The 24685-nt window shown below is 27.2% G+C and overlaps 7 protein-coding genes across 8 annotated transcripts; 4 read left to right on the top strand and 3 right to left on the bottom strand.

Annotated features, from left to right (window-relative positions):
* Positions 1-1149: 1149 nt before the first annotated feature.
* On the top strand, positions 1150-3341 carry OCT59_016174 (uncharacterized protein; the record flags this gene model as incomplete). Of its 2 annotated transcripts, none has more annotated exons than XM_066132296.1 (5): positions 1150-2091; positions 2186-2751; positions 2831-2854; positions 2927-2966; positions 3024-3341. In XM_066132296.1, the coding sequence occupies 5 exons, from the start codon at positions 1150-1152 to the stop codon at positions 3339-3341; spliced, it is 1890 nt and encodes a 629-aa protein (XP_066003294.1). The 2 variants fall into 2 exon arrangements, with proteins under 2 accessions (XP_066003294.1, XP_066003295.1); XM_066132297.1 differs by having other exon boundaries at positions 1702-2091.
* A 1580-nt stretch (positions 3342-4921) lies between these two features.
* OCT59_016175 (uncharacterized protein) lies at positions 4922-6258 on the top strand (the record flags this gene model as incomplete). The annotated part of the gene is made up of 4 exons (XM_025319448.2): positions 4922-4976; positions 5049-5362; positions 5426-5836; positions 5908-6258. 4 exons carry the CDS (start codon positions 4922-4924, stop codon positions 6256-6258), a joined length of 1131 nt encoding a protein of 376 aa, XP_025173838.2.
* A 491-nt stretch (positions 6259-6749) lies between these two features.
* OCT59_016176 (uncharacterized protein) lies at positions 6750-7838 on the bottom strand (the record flags this gene model as incomplete). Its single annotated transcript, XM_025319449.2, has 5 exons — positions 6750-7112; positions 7175-7426; positions 7497-7577; positions 7654-7746; positions 7824-7838. The coding sequence occupies 5 exons, from the start codon at positions 7836-7838 to the stop codon at positions 6750-6752; spliced, it is 804 nt and encodes a 267-aa protein (XP_025173839.2).
* A 4089-nt stretch (positions 7839-11927) lies between these two features.
* OCT59_016177 (uncharacterized protein) lies at positions 11928-13196 on the top strand (the record flags this gene model as incomplete). Its single annotated transcript, XM_066132298.1, has 1 exon — positions 11928-13196. One exon carries the CDS (start codon positions 11928-11930, stop codon positions 13194-13196), a length of 1269 nt encoding a protein of 422 aa, XP_066003296.1.
* Positions 13197-14890: 1694 nt separating this feature from the next.
* On the bottom strand, positions 14891-19033 carry OCT59_016178 (uncharacterized protein; the record flags this gene model as incomplete). The annotated part of the gene is made up of 14 exons (XM_066132299.1): positions 14891-15132; positions 15796-15912; positions 16004-16125; positions 16191-16365; positions 16430-16557; positions 16672-16789; positions 17046-17207; positions 17294-17488; positions 17617-17871; positions 17976-18024; positions 18099-18327; positions 18428-18657; positions 18724-18879; positions 18971-19033. 14 exons carry the CDS (start codon positions 19031-19033, stop codon positions 14891-14893), a joined length of 2241 nt encoding a protein of 746 aa, XP_066003297.1.
* A 1479-nt stretch (positions 19034-20512) lies between these two features.
* OCT59_016179 (uncharacterized protein) lies at positions 20513-22121 on the top strand (the record flags this gene model as incomplete). Its single annotated transcript, XM_066132300.1, has 4 exons — positions 20513-20941; positions 21034-21880; positions 21952-22005; positions 22099-22121. 4 exons carry the CDS (start codon positions 20513-20515, stop codon positions 22119-22121), a joined length of 1353 nt encoding a protein of 450 aa, XP_066003298.1.
* A 1806-nt stretch (positions 22122-23927) lies between these two features.
* On the bottom strand, positions 23928-24560 carry OCT59_016180 (uncharacterized protein; the record flags this gene model as incomplete). Its single annotated transcript, XM_025334390.2, has 1 exon — positions 23928-24560. The coding sequence occupies one exon, from the start codon at positions 24558-24560 to the stop codon at positions 23928-23930; it is 633 nt and encodes a 210-aa protein (XP_025164641.2).
* Between the last annotated feature and the right edge of the window lie 125 nt (positions 24561-24685).

Raw genomic sequence — 24685 nt, forward strand, 5'->3', positions numbered from 1 at the left:
TTATATGTTCTCTTATATATAGTGGAAAAGTAAAATTTTATCGTTGTATATCAGTTAAATGAAGTTATCATCAGTAATTAAAGTTTTTAACAAAGAAATCTTTTTGATTATTCATCAATTGGGATCTTAAAATGACGACTTATATTATTTTCATGTAAATATTTTTTTACTTATATTTTATTATTCTATTGTATTATAAATTGCTACTTAATAAATTTACAAATTCCTTTATGTATTGATTAAAGAAATAATATGATATATTATGCCAGTCTCATAAAATCTTATTTTCAATAATAATATAAACTATGAATAATTTAAATTGGTTATCATATTATCACTATGAAAAAATAAAATCAAATCAAGTAATTTTTAAATTAATATTAAATACTGACTTCATATTTCCTATTAAAATTATTATTATAAATTCTATATACTGGAGTAAAATTTTTAAATTAAAGGTGGTGTCGTGGTGTAACAATTTATAAGTAACTTAAAGAATATGGAATATAATATCTATGAATAAGATACTTTGTAAGAAACAAATTATCATAGCATACATATTATAACAATACATATTTAATAAATTAAGAATCATATTTTGATATAATAATGATATTGTTAATATTTTTTTACTACGAAAATTATTTTAATTTCCTTTGAATATTATCTCAAATATTTATTAATGTTAATACAGTAATTAATTTTCTTTGGTTACAAATCACTTTTACTTTTACTAAGAAAATTAATTTTACCGATTTTCTTAATAAAAAAAATCTGCTGCATAATAACTATGTTACAAAAACAAATTTTTAAAATTTTAATTGCAATTCATGATTTACAGTACCGGTCAAAATCTACATACGGTAGACTAGTAATGTTTTCATTATATTATTAATAATATTATACGTCTCATAAAAATTTTATTGTCGGTTTTTTTTGTAATTTAATTGTAACTTGAAACATTATTATAATTTTGATTCGATTTACTTGATTTGGTCACATTCACTTTTTTTTGTACATTATACTAACTATATCAGTATAAAGCAATCTAGATTATCTCTTTTTTCAGATCTAACATCATATCTAACTCGATTATCAACTTATCTGAACCCACCTTAAATTTTACTTTTTTTTCAAAAAAAAAAAAAAATGATTAAACCTCGAATTCTTGCTAATAATTATAAGAAAATATCAATCATTTTAAACAATATTAACAAGAACAAAATTAATACTCCTCTTGTAGGTCCTGTTCTTATTGGTTCACGTGCTGCAAAATGGCATGTTTCTTCTTTTCGTGAACCTAATGATTGGGATTTAATAGCAACTCCTTTACAAACAACTTTATTTATTAATAAAGTTAAAGAATCTAGAGCAATTTTTAATAATATCAACTTAATTCATTATCCGGGAGGTGGACTAAAACTTGTTGGAGAATGTATTGAACTATCAACAAGTGAGAAACCTATCAGCTTTGATATTGAGCTTGTCTCTGATAAAGTAGATCTCAGAAACATGAAGTCAAATGTAAATTTGAATAAAGAAGAGAATGTTAAGGAAGATGTCAACAATTCTAAAGATAATATTCAAGATGATATTAATAAAATTGAATTTGAAAAGTTTAATGATATTCGGCCAAAAATAAGTTCTTTGATGATTTTAGAAATGTGTCAAAATATAAAAGATAAAATAATGTTTCCATTAATGTCAAATTTTTTATGTATTGTTGCTCCATTGAAAATTCTTGAAGCTTTGAAAACATCTCATATTAATTGGCCAGCCGATTTTCATAAAAATATTGCAGATTTGCATCTTTTGAGAATTTTATTGGATTATAATAAAGTGTCAACTATTCAACCATTATGTAGTCCACAACGTGATGAACCAATTGAACTTATGTTAAAGACTCGTATTAAAGAAACTGAAATTATACAAGGAAAACCAGGTGCACATATCAACTTAAACATGTCTAATGAAGATTTCTTAGAAAATGAAGATAATCTTTTTGTACAAAAGCGTGTTCCTCATGATGATTTACATGAACTTGTTAAGTATGGTGATCATCCAATTTATCAAGGTCTAAAGGATGATCAGGTATAGAAATTTAATTTAAAGATCTTATAAAGGTTATTTATTTTATTGAAATTTTATTTTAATATTAATTGTTTAAATAATTATTATAATATAGTCTAAAGCATGGATAAAAAAATCCCTTTTTGAAAAACTTGACTATCAAACAAAACTTAATTGTGTAAAAGAAGAAGCAATGGTTATTGCACTTGAAAGATATCTTATTCCAATGATCTCAGAAAATCAAGAAACTTCTTACAATTTGGCACTTATTAGGATTTGCACTACGTTAACTAAGGGTTGGTTTCGTCAATTTGCAATAGATAATTATCCTCAACTTATAAATCTTGATAAAGATTTATTATCAATTGCTCGTAATGTAATTAAAAAATTTCCTATAAAACTAAAAAAGCCAGTTTTATTAATACTTGATCCAGAAACTCAAGCAATTTTTGATTCTATTCGTCCATACACTGAAACACTTTCTTTCTCTAATAAATTTCTTGGTTATGATCCTGATTTTAATATAACTGGAGTCAAGATTACTTCTCCTGTAAATAATAACATATCAGTAACGGCTATTATTACAACTCTGTGTGAATATAATTTTAGTTGCAATCCATCTGCTAGTTGGTCAGCATCTGTTGTCATTTTACCTAGTAAAGACTTGAAAACATTCTTAAGGTAGATTTCATTAGTAATATTATATTTTTATTTTCTTTTATTTATTTATACTTGTTACTAAACAATTATTTAATTTAAGTAAAAATAATAAAAATGAAGACAGGTATGCTTTCTACAATTATTTTTTTTTTTTACAATTTATTTAATCACAAATTTTTATTTTAATTCATTTCAGAAATTACGAAAGTTCAGAATATGGATTTAAAGATCCACTGGTCATTCATACTTACTATTATAATCATAATTAACTATTTTCAGATCTTACCTCTAAGTATATATTTTCACTAAGAATTAAAGCAAATACTAGTGGTTCTAGTTGGGGAGTAGGAGAAGATATTTGGAAACCAATATATATTAAAGCTAAATCAGCTGATGATGTCGCTAGTATACTTGAAATCCCTGGCCTTACTGGTGATTTATTATTTAAATATGTGTTGGATTTTTTGAATCCAACTTTAACAAATAATGGAGAGACACCACTTAAACATTGGGTCAATGAATTGAAAAGTGAAGGAGCTATTCCAATTGAACCAGAACAACATCTTTGGTATCATGCTTGGAATTATGAATTGAAATCATTATTTATGTAGTATCAATAATTATCAAGTATTATTAATAAATTGGTGAATAAAATCAATTTATCAATTTATGATATGTTGCGCGCAATAGTTGTGAAAAACCTAACTGACTAGACCTATAAGTCAAGATTTATGTAATTCGTTTTTTATTGTTAGTATCGCATTTTTTATTAATAAATATTAAAGTAAAAGTAGATTACGATAACATATAATTAGAAATACATAGCAGTGTATATATATAACTACGTTTTTTAAAAAAGGACGACCCTATCTAATATTAATCTATCCTCTAAAAGAGTTATTATATATCCCTAGTTTCCTGATCAAAATACTATACTAACAATATTATTAACGTTATATATTATTTAAAATTTTGTCTTTTCATCTTTTTTTTCTGATTTTATTATTTTTTTTTCCCGTTAGCTCCTCTGTCTTATAATTCTGAAATTATTTGATTCAATTATATATTACAAAAAGGATTTTTCTTTTCTTATTTTTAGCCGTTATTCTCATATTTTTCCCTAACTCCAATACCTCATTACATCGAGATAACCATATCTTTTCACGTATTTTAAGATACGTCTTTTTCCCAAATTTTGTCTAACACCGCAAGTTCTAGTTTATCTTGCTTTCGCTAATTTTACGATGTTTCATTTTTTTTCAAAATATTATTAAATATTTAAATTTTTTTTTAAATTTTTACATTTATATTTTTTTAATTTTCTATATATATATATATATTAGTACACTTTGCTGTAATAAACACTTTCGATGGCTCTTTTAAGAACAAAACCAATTCTCTTCCAATTAATCTAATAATTTTATATTTTCCCAAGGAATTGGGATCACCACTATATCTCTTCTTCAACTCAATTAATGTTTCCATTAATAATCCTTCTATATATAAATTTGTTGTGCATGACCAAATATTCTTAACGATTAATGTAATCGATCAAGACGATATTTTATTTTTATTTTATTATAACAGTAAAAACTGGGGAAGCAAACCACATGAAATATGAAATAAAATTTCTAAGGTAGTATATAGATGAAATTAACCACAAGTCGCCCTAGAACAACAACCATCTACTGTGATGAAAATGATGAAAATGAATAAGGGTAAAATAAATTTGAGCATTGATTAACTACATGACTACACGTTAAGTAACGTGATCAAAGCAATTTGATGATCACATCTAAGATACTGCTAATATCACGTTTCTCTTTGGCATATGACAATTGCTTTACATCACAGATTTTGAAATGGCGTATAAGGAGGATTTTTAATCTTAACCGAATATATATTATTTTTTTTTTATTCTGATTTTTTTTAATGGCTATACTTAATTAGGAATTTAATTTTTCTTTTTTCGTTAACTGGTAACAACGATAACTTCTTTATTATAAATTTAATTTGATCATGCATATGAGGATTAGCCTTTTCAAGTTTTGTGGCTGTCACACAATTAATGGCGAGATTTTTCACGTGACCAATATTAAATTTCAGTGTTATTTTCAGGATTCGCCAAAAAACGCCATTATGGTCGTTCTCACACTCGAATTAATATTCAAAAATTTTAACGGATACAATCATGTCAAAAGAAGTAATTAACTCTAATGACAAAGATACCGCAAAAAATGAAATAGGTAATATCACGGTATTAGATTGTGATAATAATACCAGAATAAATAACTTGGATATTAATAGTCATAACGTAGTAAATAATCGAGGAGAAAATAGTTGTGGTAATATCGAAATAAATAATGGGGATAGTGATATTTATATTATAGTAAGAAAGTTGGAAGAAAGCAAGTTGGAAGAAGACACTACTACGCTCACATCAGGTAGTTGGGATGATAGCAACGCCACAGTGAGAAAATTGGAAGAAAGCAGTACCAAAGTCATAATGAGTGGTCCTATAGGATTGGAAGCGTATAATAATTATAGAATAAGAAGTGTTTCCGATAAATACAGATTTGGGAACAGATTAATATATAGATGGAATGAAGTGTACAAATCGGAAGAAAATCAGGTAGGTTGCTTTAAATACGAAAAAAAAGGATTTTTCTACATCTCGTTGATATTCACTTCTTAGATTATCGATATCATCCGTCTCCTAGCCTATAACAATAGTTATAGAGTGCATGGTTATTGGATATGTCATCAATGGCAATGTGGACACAGACCACAGAAATGTCGATCGATAAGACAATGTGAAGATATACATAAATTGCAATTCTATAGGAATGGGTGCAAACACAACCCACAATGCCAAGATGAAATCGAATGTCGAAAAAAATACTACGTAAGGCAATGGCAACACGAAAACTTATGTCAACGCGAATGGCGAAAACAGTATGACCAGGAATTATTCAAACAATATTTAGAAGAAATTCCAAAAAGGTTCTATTGGTTGGGTTTATTCATTCGGATTTGCGATGAACATGGGGACGATAGGGGAAACTTGATTTCGAGTTTCTTATTGTATAACCCAAAAAATTCAAATGTAAGTCATGAATATAAATATGTCGTTTTTGAAATTCAACGAATTTTCTACTAAAGTTTGCCTCTCGATAGGGAAAGCCTGACATGGAAATAATTCGTCATCTAGTATGGAAAAATAAATATAGAGTATTCGGCAATTGGAAATGTTCGAATTGCCAAAAGAGATGGAGAAGCGCTTATACTTGGATATCACTTCAAAAGTTTATAGAGAAAATTCCAGGAAAGCGTTTAAATCGTTTTAATGACGATTATATCATACAGAAGTGCAAGAAAGAGGAATGTGGTGGTGATGGCATTATTTTGAGTTATGAACCTCTAGTAAAATCGGAGGATAATATAAAGCACAGATGTGATTTATGTGCAAAGTGTCAGAATGGTGAGATCTGTTTGGAAAGTGGCACCTACTATGGAAATCAGAAATAATTCAAACGTAAGGCAGAGAAATTTATGATCGACTTAAATGAGTTGTTCATGAGATGAAATTATTGCAACAATAAATATTGTAATGGCAAAATACTGTATAAACAGATATATTTATTCTATAAGAATTTACTACTGAGTTATTCTGTAATAATTAGGATAATTGATAATTATTCCAAAATACAAATTTTATTAGAGGAACAATTTCATATGGAACGCACAGAAAAAGTTCGTGCGCCATTACAATTGTATTCCTTTTTTTTTCTCTTTATCGAATTGATTTTATTTTATTTTAGTTTTTATTGATTTTTATTTTTACTATTCTTTTTTTTCTTTATTATATACTGTATATGTACTGTATGTCTAAATATAATCGCAATAAAATATATTGAACTTTAGGGCTCTAATCAGTTGCAACATAGTTAATAATTAATACTATAAACGTTAATATTTCATTTATTTTATGCTAATTCATAGAAAACTTTTCTTTTTTTTTAAAAAAAAAAATCATTTGCAAGTTTACCAGGAACGAATGTGTCATGAACACAGTAAGCGCCACTCAAACACTTGGCACATAATCCAGCTTCATGAGGGGTGTCCCGAACTCGGTCAGATTTATTAAGAGGTTTGTAACTCGAGATGACACAATTATCATTGTTCTCTTCTTCACAGTTTTTACATTTTTGCATGTAAAAATCATCCTTATCTAAACGGGACTTTTCTATAAACTTTTGGAGTGATATGTAAGTATGAGCGCTTTTCCACCTATTTGAGCAACGTTGACATTTCCAAGTACCAAACACTCTGTAATAATTATTCCATTCTTTGCTCAATTTGATCTCGATAGTAGGTTTTATCTTTTAAAAAAAAAAAATTTTAGATAAAAGAAATTTGTGTTTCATTTTGAAAAATGACTTACGTCTATATGATCTTCTAATGGTGACTTCTTGTACAGAAGAAAACTCGAGATCGGCTTCATTTCATTGCATTTTTCGCAAAGTTCGTTGAGTAATTCATTTGAAGATTCTTTTAGATAGTCTTCGAGTGATTCCTTAGTATAAGGACTTTTACTTTTCCACTCACTTTGACACTCTTGACATGACCGCTTACTATACCCGTATATTTTATATCTTTTTTTGCTTTGAACCAACTGACGGATGATTCTGGTAATCTGTCAAAAAAATAATTTTTTTTATTTATGTATTTTATTAAAAGTGAAGTACGGTATTAATATAACCTACTTGCTCCTCATGATGATGCTTCCAATGGGAAGTCGATATATTATTCGCAATATAGGAACGGTGAGAAAGAGATACACTTCTCTTCTTTCCGAAAAGTTTATTAAAATAAAATGTTTTCAATTAAACCAGATAATAAATAAAAATATTATATATATACCATTATTTTTCCGAAGTTTGCAATGAAAATTGGTTGTCCCATGTTATAATTATTACGAAATAAAAAAGCTGACATATATAAGAATCTATAATTCTTTTAATAAAACAAATATGTTATTATTTATTATAGTAATTGCAATAAGCAAGCGTATTAATAAATTTGAAATATACCATCTTTCCAAACATCGTTGTAAATATTGATTATTTCACTTTGAGAAAGAAAGAAATTTTATCTCTTATGATAGCAGCATACTTTCATATTGTGTAAAATATTGTGATACGTATGACATCGGAATTGGTCAATCCAAAATTGTATAAGAGAAACATGTTAATTGTCGGTTTTGGTGGAACCTTAGTATGAGGAAGATACTATCTTTATCTATGATATCCATGATTTAATGTATTAATATGTATTAATAAAATTGTCAACGAAAGCAATTCATTTAACTAGTTGATTAGTGGCGTAGCAATCAGAAGTATAGTAGTGTTGCTATAAAAACACTTAAGCTGTAGGGACGCCCTATAAAAAAATTGGATACGTTTTTTATAAAGTTTTTATACGATTTTTTTCCTTAGAAATAACGTATCATAATAGGATACGGAAAAATGCACAATTCCGTATCACTAAAAATATGGTTTGGATACGGAATTTGCACGGAATTCATATGGAATTTACATGATTTGATCACTGATTTTATCACGAAATTTGTATTACGATTTGGTCACTGAATTTACTGTTTATATTACAGTTTACTATAATTATATTTACATAAATCTAATTTTACTTTATTAAATTAAATAAAAAATAAAAATAAACAAAATACAAATACATTATGAAAATTCCCTCCTTGTTAAAACCACCTATTGCAACCAAAATTATCTATAAGTTCAGGTTCATTTGGAGTCAAACAACCTAAAAAAAACAAAAAAAGAAACATAAGAACGTCTAACTTAATTGGAAACAAAAACTCCCTTCATATAGTATCTGCAATCGTCCAAGTCACCAAAGGTCAACATTCCTACAAAAAAAGAAAGAGAACTCCAGAATGTCTGACCTACATAAATGAAAAGAATTATGAAGCATCTGATGAAAAAAGAAACCAAAACAACAAAATAAATCCAAAACTGACCTACAAAAAAAGAAGACTCTGAAGCAACAAAACTGAAACAACCTACAAAAAAAAGAATCTGAACCCAACTTACAAAAAAAAAAAAAGAAAGAAAGAAAATTTGTACTGACCTAAAAAAGAAAAAAAATCCTGAACAATCCTACAAAAAAGGAAAGGACTCCCAAACTGATCTACAAAAAATAAAAAAGAAACTGAATCTTCTCACAAAAAAAAATCTGCTGGCCTATGAAATTAAAAAAGGGATAAATATAAATAAAAAAGAAAGGGAAATAAAGAATAAATCAAAAAAAAATATTTTTTTAAAAAGAAGGTAATGAAGTTAGGAAAGTTAAAAAAAATTTTTTTTTAAAGGGAGGACGTCAAAGTTAGAAAAATAAAAAAATTTTTTATAAAGAGGAAATAGAAATAGAAAGAAGAAAATTTTTTTTAAAAAAAGAAGAGTGGGAATAAAGAATAAAATCAAAAAAAAATTTTTAAAGTGAGGTACGAAAAAAAAAATTTTTTTTAAAAGGGGGTGACGAAAAAAGAAGAAAAATTTAAAAAAAATAACAAAAATAAAACAAGAGAAAAGAGAAGGAAGGGAAAGACAGAAAGGAAGATCGGAAGATCAAACTCATCAAAGTAAGCAGGGTTTATATTTATTTATTTTATGTGAAGCCAAACAGACTATTCAACAGAACATATACCCTCAAAAGGGTGAGTTATCCTACTTCTAGCTATCATCCATCACCAGGATGGACTCGAACTTCTTTAAAGACGTTGGAACCAGCCTGATCCCCCTCCACTACCGAAAGAAGAACAGGAAATCAAAGTAAGGGTTTATATAAAAAACAAAAAACGTATTATAACAAAACAATAAACAATCACGTGTAGGGTTCTGATCGGTACGGTTCGGTTTCAGTTTGAGTCATACCGAAACTGAAACCGAATTTCGGTATCGGTAATCGGTAATTTACCGAATTTTCAATATCGGTAAACTGTATAACTGAAATCGGCCGGTAATTACCGATTACCGATACTGATTTACCGAAATTTACTACTCCTCGATGTATTTATTACAAAAACTATATTAAAAAATAAATAAGCAAATTTACGATTGAGATCCTTGGATTTAAACTGGAATTTATCGAAGATATAGCACAGACGTTGGAGAATACGGACGTTTATTGGAGATATTTTCATAAAAAGTTTAGATTCAGCAATTTAGATTCTTAATGTATTATTTCAATATTATTTTGATTAATTTTTATTTATTTTTTTTTTTTGCAATGTAGATATTATAGGATGTCATTAATTAGTTAGAAAAATTAGAAATCTTGAAAAAATTTAGAAAATATAGTAAAAAATCGTCTTTTGAATTTATCAGTTTTTATTTATTTAGTTATAGATTGAACTTAGTTATAGGGGATACTAAATTTATTTTAATATACTCTAGGTATTTATATAAAATTGTAATCCATTGTATGATTGTTATCAATTAATACAATTAATAATAAACGTGAAAAAAAAAATATTAAAAAATAAAAACTATATATATGGACTAAAAAAGATTATCAGTTTTCCAAATCACAAAATAAAAAGTCAGATCGGTAAATCGGTTCGAGAAATGATAAAACCGATACCGAAAACTGAAATTACCAAACCGATCGGTAAATTACCGAAGTGTTAGGTCGGTAATTTTTGATGTAATTACCGACCAAAAACTGAAAACCGATCGGTTCGGTTCAATAATTACCAAAACTGATCAGAACCCTAATCACGTGATCTCGTGTTATGATACAAGATTTTTGTAAAATTATTTTCTAAAAATATTAAGTTTAAAAATTCCGTATACATTCCGTATGATTAATTTTTTCCATATACATTTCGTATACATTAGTTTTTTTAAAAAATGTTCAAAAATGAATTGCTTATTAAACATACGGAATTTGTATACGGAATCTATAGAAATGTACATAAAATGTATACAAACGTATCCTTTCCGTATACATATTTCTTATAGGGATGGAGAGAGGTATGAGTTATTATAACTTTTTACATTTATTACGTACTGAAAAATTGAAAATGCTTGATTTTGTTTCTTTACAGTCGCAGATGAGACATGATTTGTTATATAAGATGCAATCCCGAAATCCGTCTATCCGGATAATTCACCTTAATCCAATCCTGAACTCGGATAACAGATAATTTTCTGGATGCATCATCCGGTACGGATAAATTTAGACTAACTCATCAGACAATCCGTTATCTGTTGGTATATAGTAAAAAAACAAACTGTTTAAAAAAATCGCAATGGCGGAGTCACGTGATGGTAATACCAGTCAGAACTACAAACCTGCCAATAATATGATTAACTTGGAGTGACATAAAAAAAAAACTCTTTCCCCTTTCCATTTTTTCACATAGAAATCCGCAGTTAAATACTGTTTTTTTTACTTACCCTTTTTTACGTTTGTTAACGCTCGAGAAGAAAGAGGACCACTGGGTGGCCTCTTATGGAAAGGTTCTTCTCCTTATTACCCGACCTCTGAAAGAAGTTTTTATAATAAAATATTTTTTTATCTCACACCCATACAACATATTGAAAAATATGGCTTCTTTTTTTCCTAAACATATTTCCTTGGGAAAATTTTCTTTCGATGTCTCATTCCACAAATTTCACGTGACTAGACCCAAACGGGCTGGATGTAACAAGATTTATGAAATCAGGAGATCAAAAAGTTTCTTTTTTGAGCTAGTCGATCCCTCAACAAACACCAATGATATTCATCTTAAAATACACACAAATGATTATCACATGAAATCGACCCCTATTAGCTACTCTTCCACCTGTAGCTTTCCTAATCTGAAATACCAGATTAGTAAGATGTTACAACATTTTTTTTCCCATCAAAAAGTCATCCCCCGATCTATTCAAAAGAAATATTTTAATCTTATTCGTTCCAAATTACTTGATAGATATTTTCTTATCAAATCACGTGCTGACACAGTCACACAAAGAAATTCCCGCACAAAAACTTTCTTTAATTTTTCTTATAAACGTTATCGTTTTTACTTTGGTATTTTCACACCATGTAACTTCTCCATTACTCACAATTTTGGAAGTGAACACACACAGTTGTGTAGTGTCCCCTCTCCCTTCATTATGTCTCATAATAGACGAGCCTGCATTTCTCATCATAAAAATTTAGACATTTTTCATAATGTCAAGAAACACACCCCGTTATTGACCCATAATGACACTATTAACCACAAAGAAGCTCACGCATTGCGCACTTATTTCAACTGGAAACATGGCACGAAAAAACACGTTTACTCAAATCGCTTAGGCATTTCGTATGATGTCTCGTACTTAGCGAACGAATATAAACATTTCAACACGCAGAAGAAACACCTTATGTACCGTAAATGGTTAGATAATTTCCGTTCACACCATTCCGACAATAGTAAAAGGAGTAACAAACAAAAATCCCGCTTTCAGCGGGCATGTAGATCGGTTTTCTACAATCGTGGTAATAACAAAAAGTCACAGAGACGTGTGGATAGTCTTGAAGAAAAACTTCAGCGTGCTAGACAACACCGTTTTCTATTTTTACCTTCACAGCATATTAACAGACCTATACAACATGTGAATTACCATAACCCGTTCCGCCGACCCGCTCCACGTTATCCAAGGGACGATTCAATTAGTACGACAAGTACTAGCTCGCCTGCCACCAATTCACAACCCGTTCCCGTCGAAGATGAGAACATTTGGCACGACAAGCTGGGTATTTGGATTCCTAACAGTCTCCTTCCTTACGTAACCGACGAACCTGTTTATATTTCTAAAAGACAGGCCAAACTCAAAGGTCAACATTTTACGCCAGGCTGTGCGTATTGGTTAGATGGTATTAAAAAACGTAAAAAAGCTCATGAATTAGCTTTACGTCAACAAAAAGATCAAGAAGCATATGATAATGCTCGCCTCACTCTTGAAAAAGAACTTTCTGCCAGAGCTCAACTCTGGGGTACCTCTATCAACCGTATAGAATATCGTGAAGATATGACGAAAGACCTCACCAATTTCCAGGATCATTATCACAAGAAAATCTCACCTCTGATTGAGCGTCGTGCTGCTCTAGAGAACAGGCTTAAACAGGGAAAAAACATTTTCAAAACTAACAAACAATTACTCCAGTTAGAACAGGAGCTTGGTCGTTTTAATATCGACTATTTCTCAGTCATGAACATTGATGACTCCCATTATCGTTATAAAGGACACACATCCGATGATGCGAAACAACTTGAAATCAGACCACATAAACGTCCTCCTGTCTCGACTATAAATGCAGACAGGCACACCACCCACATCAAGAAATTGAGACTAGATATTCTCTCTTCAGCAGACTTTAAAGTCTCCGCCTCACTTTAACAATTTTTAGATCACCTATCAGCTTATCTTTTATTTTTAGTGGCACGCTGATAGTCATAGTTTACGTTATACCTAGCCACTTTTTTTTTTACTTTTTTTGACTAGTATTTTATTACATCTTTTTTTTTTTTGGGTAACCCCCACGTACACCTTTTTAACAACGTACAACAATAAGAATAGTGTGAACCATTCCACCTCTTACAGTATTAACAGGTGGCGGTCTTTTCGACCGAAAGAAAAATACGGGTCTATGTTTAGATTGCCTTTACTTTGGTTTATTGGGATGTGATGTCGTGTTAGGGACTCCTCCAAGTTCGTTGAAAGTACCAGAGTGGCGCTGTCCTCGGGCGGTTTGATTATAGCTTAGTATTAGATAGCGTTCGACTTTTGTTTTATCTTTTGTTCTTGTCTATCTTTCTGTAATCTTGTTCACGTGGTTTTAAAAATAAAAATAAAAATAAAAATAAAAAAATGATTAACTTGGAGTCTACCTGTAACTTTTTACATAGTGGAACTTGGGAATCTTATAGAGACACTCTACTTTATTCTGATAACAATTATTTACCCGATTTTACTTTTCCTTAGATCCCCATAGTCCATATTATATTTTATAATTCCTTTTTAGCCCTTCTCTCGTGTTCTTTGGTAGGAAATGCTTCGGTAGTTCCTCCATAGTTTTTTTTTTCTTCACACCAGGGTGGCGCCGCCTACGGGAGGTTTTGATTATAGTGTAGTTTAGATAGCGTTTGGCTTCTTTATTAGTTGTTCTTGTCTATCTTTCTGTAATCTTGTTCACATGGTTTATAAAAATAAAAATAAAATATGATTAACTTGGATATCCGTAATTGTAGATTGTAAGGGCTGAATTTATCTAGTGAAATTATTAATTTTAGTCCGCAGTATTATATTCAATTTAAGTGTATAAATTTGAAGTGTTTTAAATTTATAACGTCCGAGATGACGTGATTAATATGTTCTACAGGGTGGTTGATATGGAGAATTTGATTAATTGATTTGATAGGGTAATTCGTATAATGCGATTCAGATCATCAGTATTACAAGGATCAACCAGTAATTTCATATTAAATCGTGTGCGTGGAAAAATTTTATATTAATTAATAATTTTAGAACTTAGAAATTCTGGGAAGAAATCATTTTTAATTGGTTATATTTAGATTAGGAAATTATGATTTTTATTGGTTCTTTATTTTTTCTTTAAATGGATGATAAGAGAATTTTATTTAGAACTGGGTGTTACGATAACATGTAGTGTATGGATACCTATGTATGTAGCATCGGTAATACGAAAAGTTGTAGAGTCGGATCAACCAACTGAGTATTGTATGACGTTAAAATTGTATTGAGTATGGTATGTATAATCATACAATACATTAATTATACAATACATTACATGTTAGTTGATATACTTATTAACATTTGAAATGTGTGATGTATAACTTTTTAAATTTCAATTTCATACTCAATTGCTTTTTATTTAATTTATGTTATAATTTTACTGAAATCTATTTATTAAAGAATAAATATATGTAAAAACTTAATAAATTATCAAATTTTAGTGGTATTTTTGATTTATTTATAAAATTCTATATACCGATATAATAGCGGTCAAAATAGAAATGATCTGCTAATTACTTCGTTTAATTTGTAAAAAAAAAAGATTGCTGTTACCTAGACTATTTAGTAGAATTTAACACATGTTCTTTTTCGGCAAGTGATAATTCCATTTCACGAATTTTTGCTTCTTTTTCTCTTAAAATAAGTTCACGTTCCCTTAAAGCTAAAGCTCGTTCTTGAAATTCAAGCTCACTTAATTTTAAAGTAAATTCACTTTCTTTATCATCCCCTTCAGTACCATTTCTTGTTTTAATCTTTCTGCTAGAAATCGTACACTCCCGCGCAATAAGTTTAGGACCACCTTATTTTTGTTTATATTAATAAAGTTTTATTCTTATTTATATAATTTATTTTTTTTAAAAAAAAATTTGTGTTATAATTTTTTGAATAAACATAAAAAATTACCATATTTGCATTTATAAATCATGTAAAATAAAGTTTTTTTTTAATAGTAAAATTTTAACTCTTTAACTAAAGCAGTTACAGTAAAATGAATACAAAATTCTAATAGTTTAGCTAACAATAAAATTATATTCCAAATTTCATGAAAATTGAGTCAGTAGTTATCGAGAAATTAATAATTAAAGATCGACAATTTATATATGAAAATCATTTATTTATTAGGTCAAATATATAAATTGTCGATTCTTAATTGTTAATTTCTCAATAACTACTGATTCGATCTTTACGAAATTTGAAATATAATCTTATGTTTACCTAACTATTTAAATTTTGTACTTATTTTTGTTGTAATCACTCTGGTTGAAAAGTTAAAAATTTGTCATTGAGAAAAAAACCTTGTATTATATGATTTATAAAGATCAATATGATAATTTTTTATATTTATTCAAGAAATTACAATGTAAAGAATTTTTTTTAAAAAAAAACTTATATAAATAAGAATAAAACATTATTTATATAAACAAAAATAAGGTGGTCCTAAACTTATTGCGCGGGAGTGTACATATATTCTCTTTATCATTCTCTTCAATTTCAATAATATTTGTTTTAGTTTTCTTATTAGAACCTGTATGTTCATTTTGTTTACGTTTGGTAGGAACTACTTTCGTCAACTTCTTAGCTATATAAATAAATTATAAATTAAAACAATTTAATGTTAATTACAATATTTTTATTTAGCATTACAACTGAAATTTTAAAAATATACTTACCATTACGTTTATTGGACATAACATTACGTGAAATCAGACCTTTATCACGTCCTTTATTTGGTATATTATATTTTTGGTGAACATAAATGGTAGTAAATCTTTCTTTATCTAATTTTTGACCACTGTAATAAATTAACTTAATAAATAAATAATAATTTTTTAAAGAACAAATTATATATCTACATACTGTAAAATAGCCGTTAACAATTTAAGATCTCTTCCACGTCGATTGCTTAGCGCATGAGCCGATTCTGCTACATTTGTATTATCAGGTGATGTTATCCAAACATCATTAGCAATTTTTGACATGGATTTATTAAGTGACGCAATAACCCATTTTTGACGATAGAACGTAATCCAATCTAAAAATAATACCATTTAGTAATATATATTACAATAAAAATTCATTTATTAAGTTTTACTAACCTGCAGCATTCTCTTCAATTGCTTGAATATCATCAAATACTTGATTAATTGCACTTTCTGATTCAGCTGTAAGAAGTGCAATCATTTTGTTCTTTACAATATCATTGTAACCCTTTTCCCGAATTTTTCTAAATATTAATAATTAAATAAATTAGTTTTTTTGTTTAAATAAAGTTTATTTATAAATATAATATCTTTTTTTAATAGTTTTTCTTTAGACTTAAAAAAAAACAAATAATTACCTTTTATAATGGACTAAACAAGATCTAAAAATATGAACCAAATGTTCCTCCCAGTCCTTTGTATTATCAATTTCATTTAGAGCCAATCCAAGTCCTTTTGCTTGGGCATAATCAAGATCTGCAATGATGCAATTCCAACCAGATCCATGAATATGTTTAAACTGAGGGGTGAACCCGTTAATTGTAATACAAGATCAAATAAAACGCGAAAAATTCTTTGATACGCAATAGTTGTTGCACGATTAGTAAACACTCGGGCAAATGTAAGAACTAAAAATAAATATCAATTATCAATTAATATATATAGTAATTTCAAAATTTATAGTATTAAAAACAATAAAATATATTAAATTATCATATAGTAAGAAACTTACTCAAGTTATGTTCATTACTATAATAATTAATCTCAAATTCATTTATTTCACCCATTACACGCTTGAAAGACAAATCGATTTGAAAATGTTTGCACTTTATCCATTCATTTAATTGTTCAGAAGTTGTACAAACAATTATTACATGTTCATCTTCAAAGAATTCTAATAATAAAAATAATATATTATTTCCTTAAAACTGTCATTAAATAAATTAAATACAAAAAGTAAAATTTACTTTTAATTTTTACCTAAACGTTTTACATAATCACGAAAATTATTAATATTACGTGAATAATTGTAAACAACTCCTAGCAATCCTTGCCCTTGTGGATGAATTTCTTTCTGAATCTTATCAATATAATACCGAAGACGATCAGTATTATTTAATGATGCATGTATATCAGAAAGATATTCAACGCCAAAATAAGTTTTAATTAAATTTCCTATCAAATAAAATACATACAATTAGTATGAATTTAAAAAATTTTTATAAAAATAAAAAAAAATCTTGTATAATAAATATAAATAAATATAAATAAATATTTATATATTTTATTTTTTTATTATTTACCTGTTATAATATGAGTTGGAGTAACATCAGTATTATCATTATTTGCTTGGTGAATTAATTCTTGTAGACGTGTACGAATAGTAACAGGTACTTGGTTTGGAGGTGGTGGAGGATGAGTATGAATTCCTTTTGATGTAAGGATCACAAATGGACAGCTTTTAATATCAACAGGAATTAGTTTAGAAAATCTAACTTCACATAATTTTTTCATAAGCTTTCCTTGCGTAATGGTATTTTCTGAACGATGTGGATGTGCTGATAGTATACATAATTATGTGAATAAACTGAAGTAATTTAGCAGTAAAAGTTAAAAATTATATTAAAATTTAATGACTTATGACAATATATTCTTTTCGTACTATTGCTGAATACTGAATAACAATTATTTACTGGTTCATCCGTTTCTCCCTAGAGTATATATTAAATAAATTAAATAAGCAAATAAAATATTTAATTTAATATTCAAAATATTTATATCTAACCTCATATAATCCATTTAAAAGTTGTTGAAGTAAGTTAAGGTCTACATTTTCTTTAATACTAATAAACCGATGAAATTTTTCATTCATTCTCCAACCAGTACAACCAATAAAATATGATGGAGGTACAGTTTCATCATGACGTCGTAAACATTTTAATATAGGTTTTCCATTACATTGAACTCCATCACGCATATATCGACATTCAGTTTTGTATGCAGCTAAATATTTACTAAAATAAAAATAATAAGCAAATGATCGCTATTATGCATGACAAGGATTATTGTACAACTAAAAATAGTATAAAAGACCTTAAGTTTCCAAATACTTACGCAAAAGTGTTATAATTCACATTATCAGTTGATAACTCTTTACTCATTCTTAAACGTAAATCTGAGTTAGGATCTACCGACTTGTGTTCCATTTCCCGAAGTTCTGGATCTGCAAATTCACAAATCTTTACTCCGTGGCATGTTCTATCTTTTTTAATTACAGCAATATCACCAAGATATGTACAAGTTGTTTTATTTTGGCCACAAGGCAAACCCATAGAATACTGAACCTTCAAAAATAATGAAATAATTAGTATTTTTAATATAATATATAATTTAAAATTAACTGATATTACATCTTCAAATGCCATTTCTATATTTTGCCACCCTTCAACATGATAAATTATTGCAGTTCCTTCTTCACTAGTTGGTGGGTATTCTAATGGAGTTAATGAGTGAATTATCGTTTTAACTGTGATATTTTTTGTAATATATATTTCTGTATTATCTTCCTGTTTAATTAAGAATATATTTATATAATTGAAATTTTTTATTATTATAATATATTTACTTTATGAATATACACGTAAAAAGCAAGTTTACCTCCGAAACAAGATCTTCTTCATAGATGATATCTTCTTTATTAACAAAATTAGTATAAGACATGTTTATTTCACAGTGAAAAGTCATCTGTTTAACACGAAAACAATAAATGGTATTTAAACGCGTGAAAAAAAATTTTTCTCTTTCTTTATTTTATATCGTGTATAACTGACCAGATTATCAGATCATAAGATGATTTTATACTATATATATACTAGTATTAGTTTCACAAATCATGCTGTATAAACTAATTTCGAAAGTTGTCAAGTGATCATACACATCATCAATTTAATATCATACAGTACTCAGTTGGTTGATCCGACTCTACAACTTTCCGTATCACTCATGTAGCATGGGTATGCAAAATTTCACACGCGTTCCATACAGATCTACATTGTTTATTACCAAATAAGGAAAGGCCTAGACCGTTCTATTCTGTACCACGTATGGTCACGTGATCCTTTTATATGTGATGTTTAACCATACTCTACATAAATAGCCAACCATGTTTACTATGCTCTCGTTCTCGGGTGTTCTCGGGGTCCTCATAAAATATCAAAAAGTTGGGTTCATAAACAATTATTAAGAAACTATATTTACCATTTCTATTAAGACTTTTTAAACTTTAATATGAGGTATTTCTTATATTTTGTTTTATTAAAGATATTATTCAATTTCAGTAAATATTTGTATGTTATTGTACGGGCGTGCTTAATAATGATCTGATGTAGAGCGAAGCGCCACATCATACCCGCCCGTTACAATAACAAACAATCATCAAAGTTTATTGCTTGTAATTTCTAGTAACTTAATATCAAATTTTCATTATTTTTTGAAATTAATTTATTGACATAATCTGTAATTGTTATAATTCATGTGTTGACAATATATCTTTTAAGGAAGAAACATCATTAGATATCTTGTTATAGGGATTAAGAGTACAAAGTTTTATTAATAAAAGAGTGAAAGAATTATTACGCAGACTTGAATGTAACAATCATAATTGTTTATGATACAGCCGTATATAATAAGATTTTTAATACTTGGCTTATGCATATTTAGTAATTTATTTTTAATTATATAATTTTTTATTTTCTTTCATAAAATACTATGTTAACATAATGAATATTTTTATTTCAATTTTATACTCATATTTAAACAATATTTATGCTCAAGATTATAAAAAAAATAAAATAAAAATATCACTCATTAATTAGGGTTTAATTCAGAAATGCAACGGAAGATTATTTCTGGAACTTTTATTTCTAATTTTACAAACGCCTGTTACTTTCATCAATAATTAATATAAACTATAATAAATAGTTATGCAATAATCTAATTTAAAAATTTTCGTGATACCGAAAATACGGCCCGAAAAAAAAATTAAATGATCATTTGAATTGTACAATAATCGGAGTAATTTCCGCTTTTGATTTAAAGTAGCCTTTTTTAGTAACTCATTATAAATATATATTTCGTCCATAAAAAAAAGGTAATTTTATTTTTCTTTTTTTGAATACTGTATATTACGAAAATAACCTAATGGAAACCGAACTTAGTAAATTAAAAATCTCAGATAATCATAAAAATTGTTCGTATTGTAATAAACCCTTTACTGAAGAATTATGGTGTAAAGAATGTGACCCATTTAGAATAATGGAAGGATGGACCAGTGGAAATTCTGGTATTGATAAGTTTATAAAAGATACAATGTATAATGCAAGGAATGATAGTTATAATGGTTATAATGGTTATAATTTTCTTGAATGGGTACCACTTTATAACTTTTTAAATATAGAAGCAATTGGTGAAGGTGGATTTGCCAAAGTATATTCTGCAAGTTGGTATAATGGTAAATCAGCATATGAATATGTTCATGGAATTTGGAAAAAAAGAGAACCTAAACCTACGAAAGTTGCTTTGAAAAGATTAAATGGATCACAGAATATCTCAGATAAATATTTAAATGAAGTACGTTTTTATATATATTGTATTTATTTCATTTAGGTGTTTAATATTAAGAATCCTTTAAATTATTTTATTTTAACTTTATTAAAATATAGCTTAAAATACATTGGGAAATTTCTAATAAAAATGGATTAAAATTTTATGGATTAACTAAATGCCCAAAAACTAAAGAATTTATGATGATTATGGAATTTGCTAATAAAGGAAGTTTGAGAAGTAATCTTTCAAATAACTTTAACAACACTACGTGGGGAAATAAAATTAATTGTTTATTTCATATATTATTTGGATTAGATTCATTACATGAATTAGGATATTGTCATAAAGATTTTCATAGTGGGAATATTTTACAAATTTATGACAATTTTAATCAAATTTCGGACTTTGGATTATCAGGACCAGCAAATGAACAAAAATCAGATGATAAAGTAGTATATGGAGTAATGCCATATATTGCACCAGAAGTCTTAAACGGAGAACCATATACATCATCATCCGATATTTATAGTGTAGGTGTAATTATGGCCGAATTATCATCAGGAAGACCACCTTTTTACAATAAAAAACATGATTTAAATTTAGCATTAGCTATATGTAATGGACTCAGACCAGAATTTGGAAAAGGAACTCCTGAATTTTATAAGAAATTAGCTTATAAATGCATGAATGCCAATCCAAATGAAAGACCAACAGCCGAAGAATTAAGGAATATATTTAATTTTTGGGATAATTCTATTAAAGGCATAAATAATGACAGATTCGGTTATAAAGGAAAAGAAATTAAAGCGGCATTTGAAGAAGCTGATAAGGAAATACCAAATATCTTAACTTCATATAAAAAGAATTCAGATGCTGTATATACTAGTAGGGCGTTTACATTTAGTAATTTATTACCAAAACCCGTTAATTCATCCATTATTACTTCATATGTTAATAATGAAGGTATTTTCTGTTTTTAAACATTTTTATTTTTTTAATAATTGATAATCATTAACTTTTTATTGCTTTAATAGTTTGTGACTCTCAATTAATCGACTTGGAAATATCTAATTCAATACAATTAAGAGGTACATTAAACATAATTTACCACTTATTTTTATACATTTAAATATACTAATAATATTTATATTATTTATATTATTTATATTGCTGATATTTAGATACCGACGATGAAATCAATTGAATTGAATATAATTTATTTATAAGCTATAGTATAATTGGTAGCTTAATTGACTTTATAATCATGTAAGCTTATGATAAATTAAGTAACTTAAAACTTTTAACAAACTTATGTATGTTTAAAATTTATATACTGTATAATTATTATTTGTAAAATTCCGTTTCCAGAAACAAAAGTTTTTTTGAATTTCAAAAATTTTACAATTTATTTGAACGTGTATGTTTTGGTATTGACATAGTTTAATTTTCAAAGTAAAAAAAAAATTTATATAAACGTAAATCACATGGATCGGAAATTTTAAAAATCATCTGAAAAATATTTTCTGAAATTTAATACGTTTAAACGAAGATTTTGTAAAATGATGGATTATCATAAAAAAGTTATTATAATTGTTTTACATAACAAATCTTACCCAAGTTTTTATGGGAATTATCAATATGACCATAATTATTTTTGAACATATCAACAATAAATTCTAATTCACTAATTGATTTTGCATATTTCTGTCAACTAATCTAAAAACATTATTACAGTACTTAACAAGTATTGCAACTAAGGAATTTATTATCAGAAAAGTATATTTCTAAATCAGGAATAAGTTGTATTTGGATTCCAAATTATTGAGATATGTAAAGATGCGTTGATTTTTGTATTTTTCATTAATAAAAAGATTATTGTATATCTCACTTTTAATTTTAAAATCTTTATTAATAACAATTTTATTTAATTATTTAAATCTAAATTTCTACTAATTAAATAAAGTTCTTTTTTATGCGAGTTTGTTTAAAAATCAAATTTTTTTTAATTTGTTTCTTGATTCGTCAAAAATTACGTTTAAAAATTTAATTCGCAATTCGATAATAATCGGTGGAGCATTTTACATATTAATTTTTGTACGTTTTATTTATAATTAAGCAAAGCAGCCCATATTATAATAATTTTAATTGCTATAATATAAAATTTGGCCAGCACTATGAGAGTTCTTAATCGTTGAAAAATACAATATGCCTAAATATACCTATAATCTCCAGCTCGACGATTTTAATAGTAAATTCTAACGAAAATGTCTAATTTTGTAATTTCAGATCTCATTTGGAATTTGCAATTTTGAAGATTATCCTCATGATTTATTTAATGAGAGATAGCCAGAAAGTCAAGAATTGTTTGGTACTTTTAAACGTTTGAAATTACAATAAAACTTTACCAATAATTGCATTTCGGCTCTAGATTATGGATACTAATATAAAATTGCTCCGCCGATCAATCTCTCACGAATTGCGAATTAACTTTTTATGGTTCTTTAAGGAATTCCAAGCAAGATTTTCCTATAATGTTAGAACAATAATTACGCACAAAGATCTATTAGCAAAAAGTGCCTTTTTATTATAATATATTTCATAAAAATATCATTTGTTAACTTGAACATTTTTAATAAAATAGAAAAAAAAAAGCGCAAAATGTTAAATATAAGGTGCAAGTGATGTACAAGGCGTTCAACATTGTGACGTTTCATCATGTTAGCCAAAATCATACTAAAAATCATTTACTCAATGTACGTTATTTGTCATTTATGAAGATATTAAAACTCTTTTTTGAAAATAAATGATCTAAATTTTCAATTTTTTACACGCACGTCGCACAAATAAGAATTTGATAACAAATATACGTATTTTATTAAAAAAAAATTTCAATATTTATGTAGGTAATTTAAAAAATTCATTTTTATCAACATAAAATTTAATTTATACGGTGAGATTATGAATAAAAGGAGTAAAAAAGTAAGTAATCAAACAATCAAATAAACTAAAATCATCTTCTGAACGAATAATTTGCTATAACTCTTTCTCCCTTATATTTTTTTATTAAATCTAATAAATCAGAAGTAAAATCCCTTCCATTTTTAAAATCAAATTCCAAAAAAGACATCGGATGTCTACCTTTCCAATTATCGAAAAATAACTTTAAAGATTCTGGTTTAGATAAATTCCAAATTCTAAACTTATATAAACTAGTTGGTGATGATTTAGTTAATATTTCAAATAATTTATCCGGTTCAAACAAATTATCAACTGAAATAAATAATTCATCCAAATATTGACAATTAATCAATATTTTTTCAAATTCTGTGATATTTTCACCCAAAAAGATTGATTTAAGATACTTAAGTTTTGGACATTTTTTATATATAGCCTGAATGATTTTTTTATTATTAATCTCTTCCGGTAAACTGAATTCAATACTTATTTCGTTAAGATAACCACCTGTATTTTCAATTAAACTTGCTAATTTTTCACCTGGTATAGTTTTAGCTTTTAAAATTTGTAAAAAAGGTAAACATAAATTCTCTAAACAATTCCATGAACAATAACGACCACAATCCAATTCCAATTCTTTTAAATTTATAAAAGATGAAAGTATATTCGTGATTGGTTGTCTGGTCATCTTAAAATATCGCATAGTATTTGCATGTTTGATTAACGAAGTTTCAAAAGATTTTTGTGAAATAATATTTCAGCAGAATAATCTCGATTATAATTATCGCTTAATATGACTTTAGTTAAATTTTC

Source organism: Rhizophagus irregularis, chromosome 24 (assembly GCF_026210795.1).
Source record: "Rhizophagus irregularis chromosome 24, complete sequence".
Lineage (NCBI taxonomy): Eukaryota > Fungi > Glomeromycota > Glomeromycetes > Glomerales > Glomeraceae > Rhizophagus > Rhizophagus irregularis.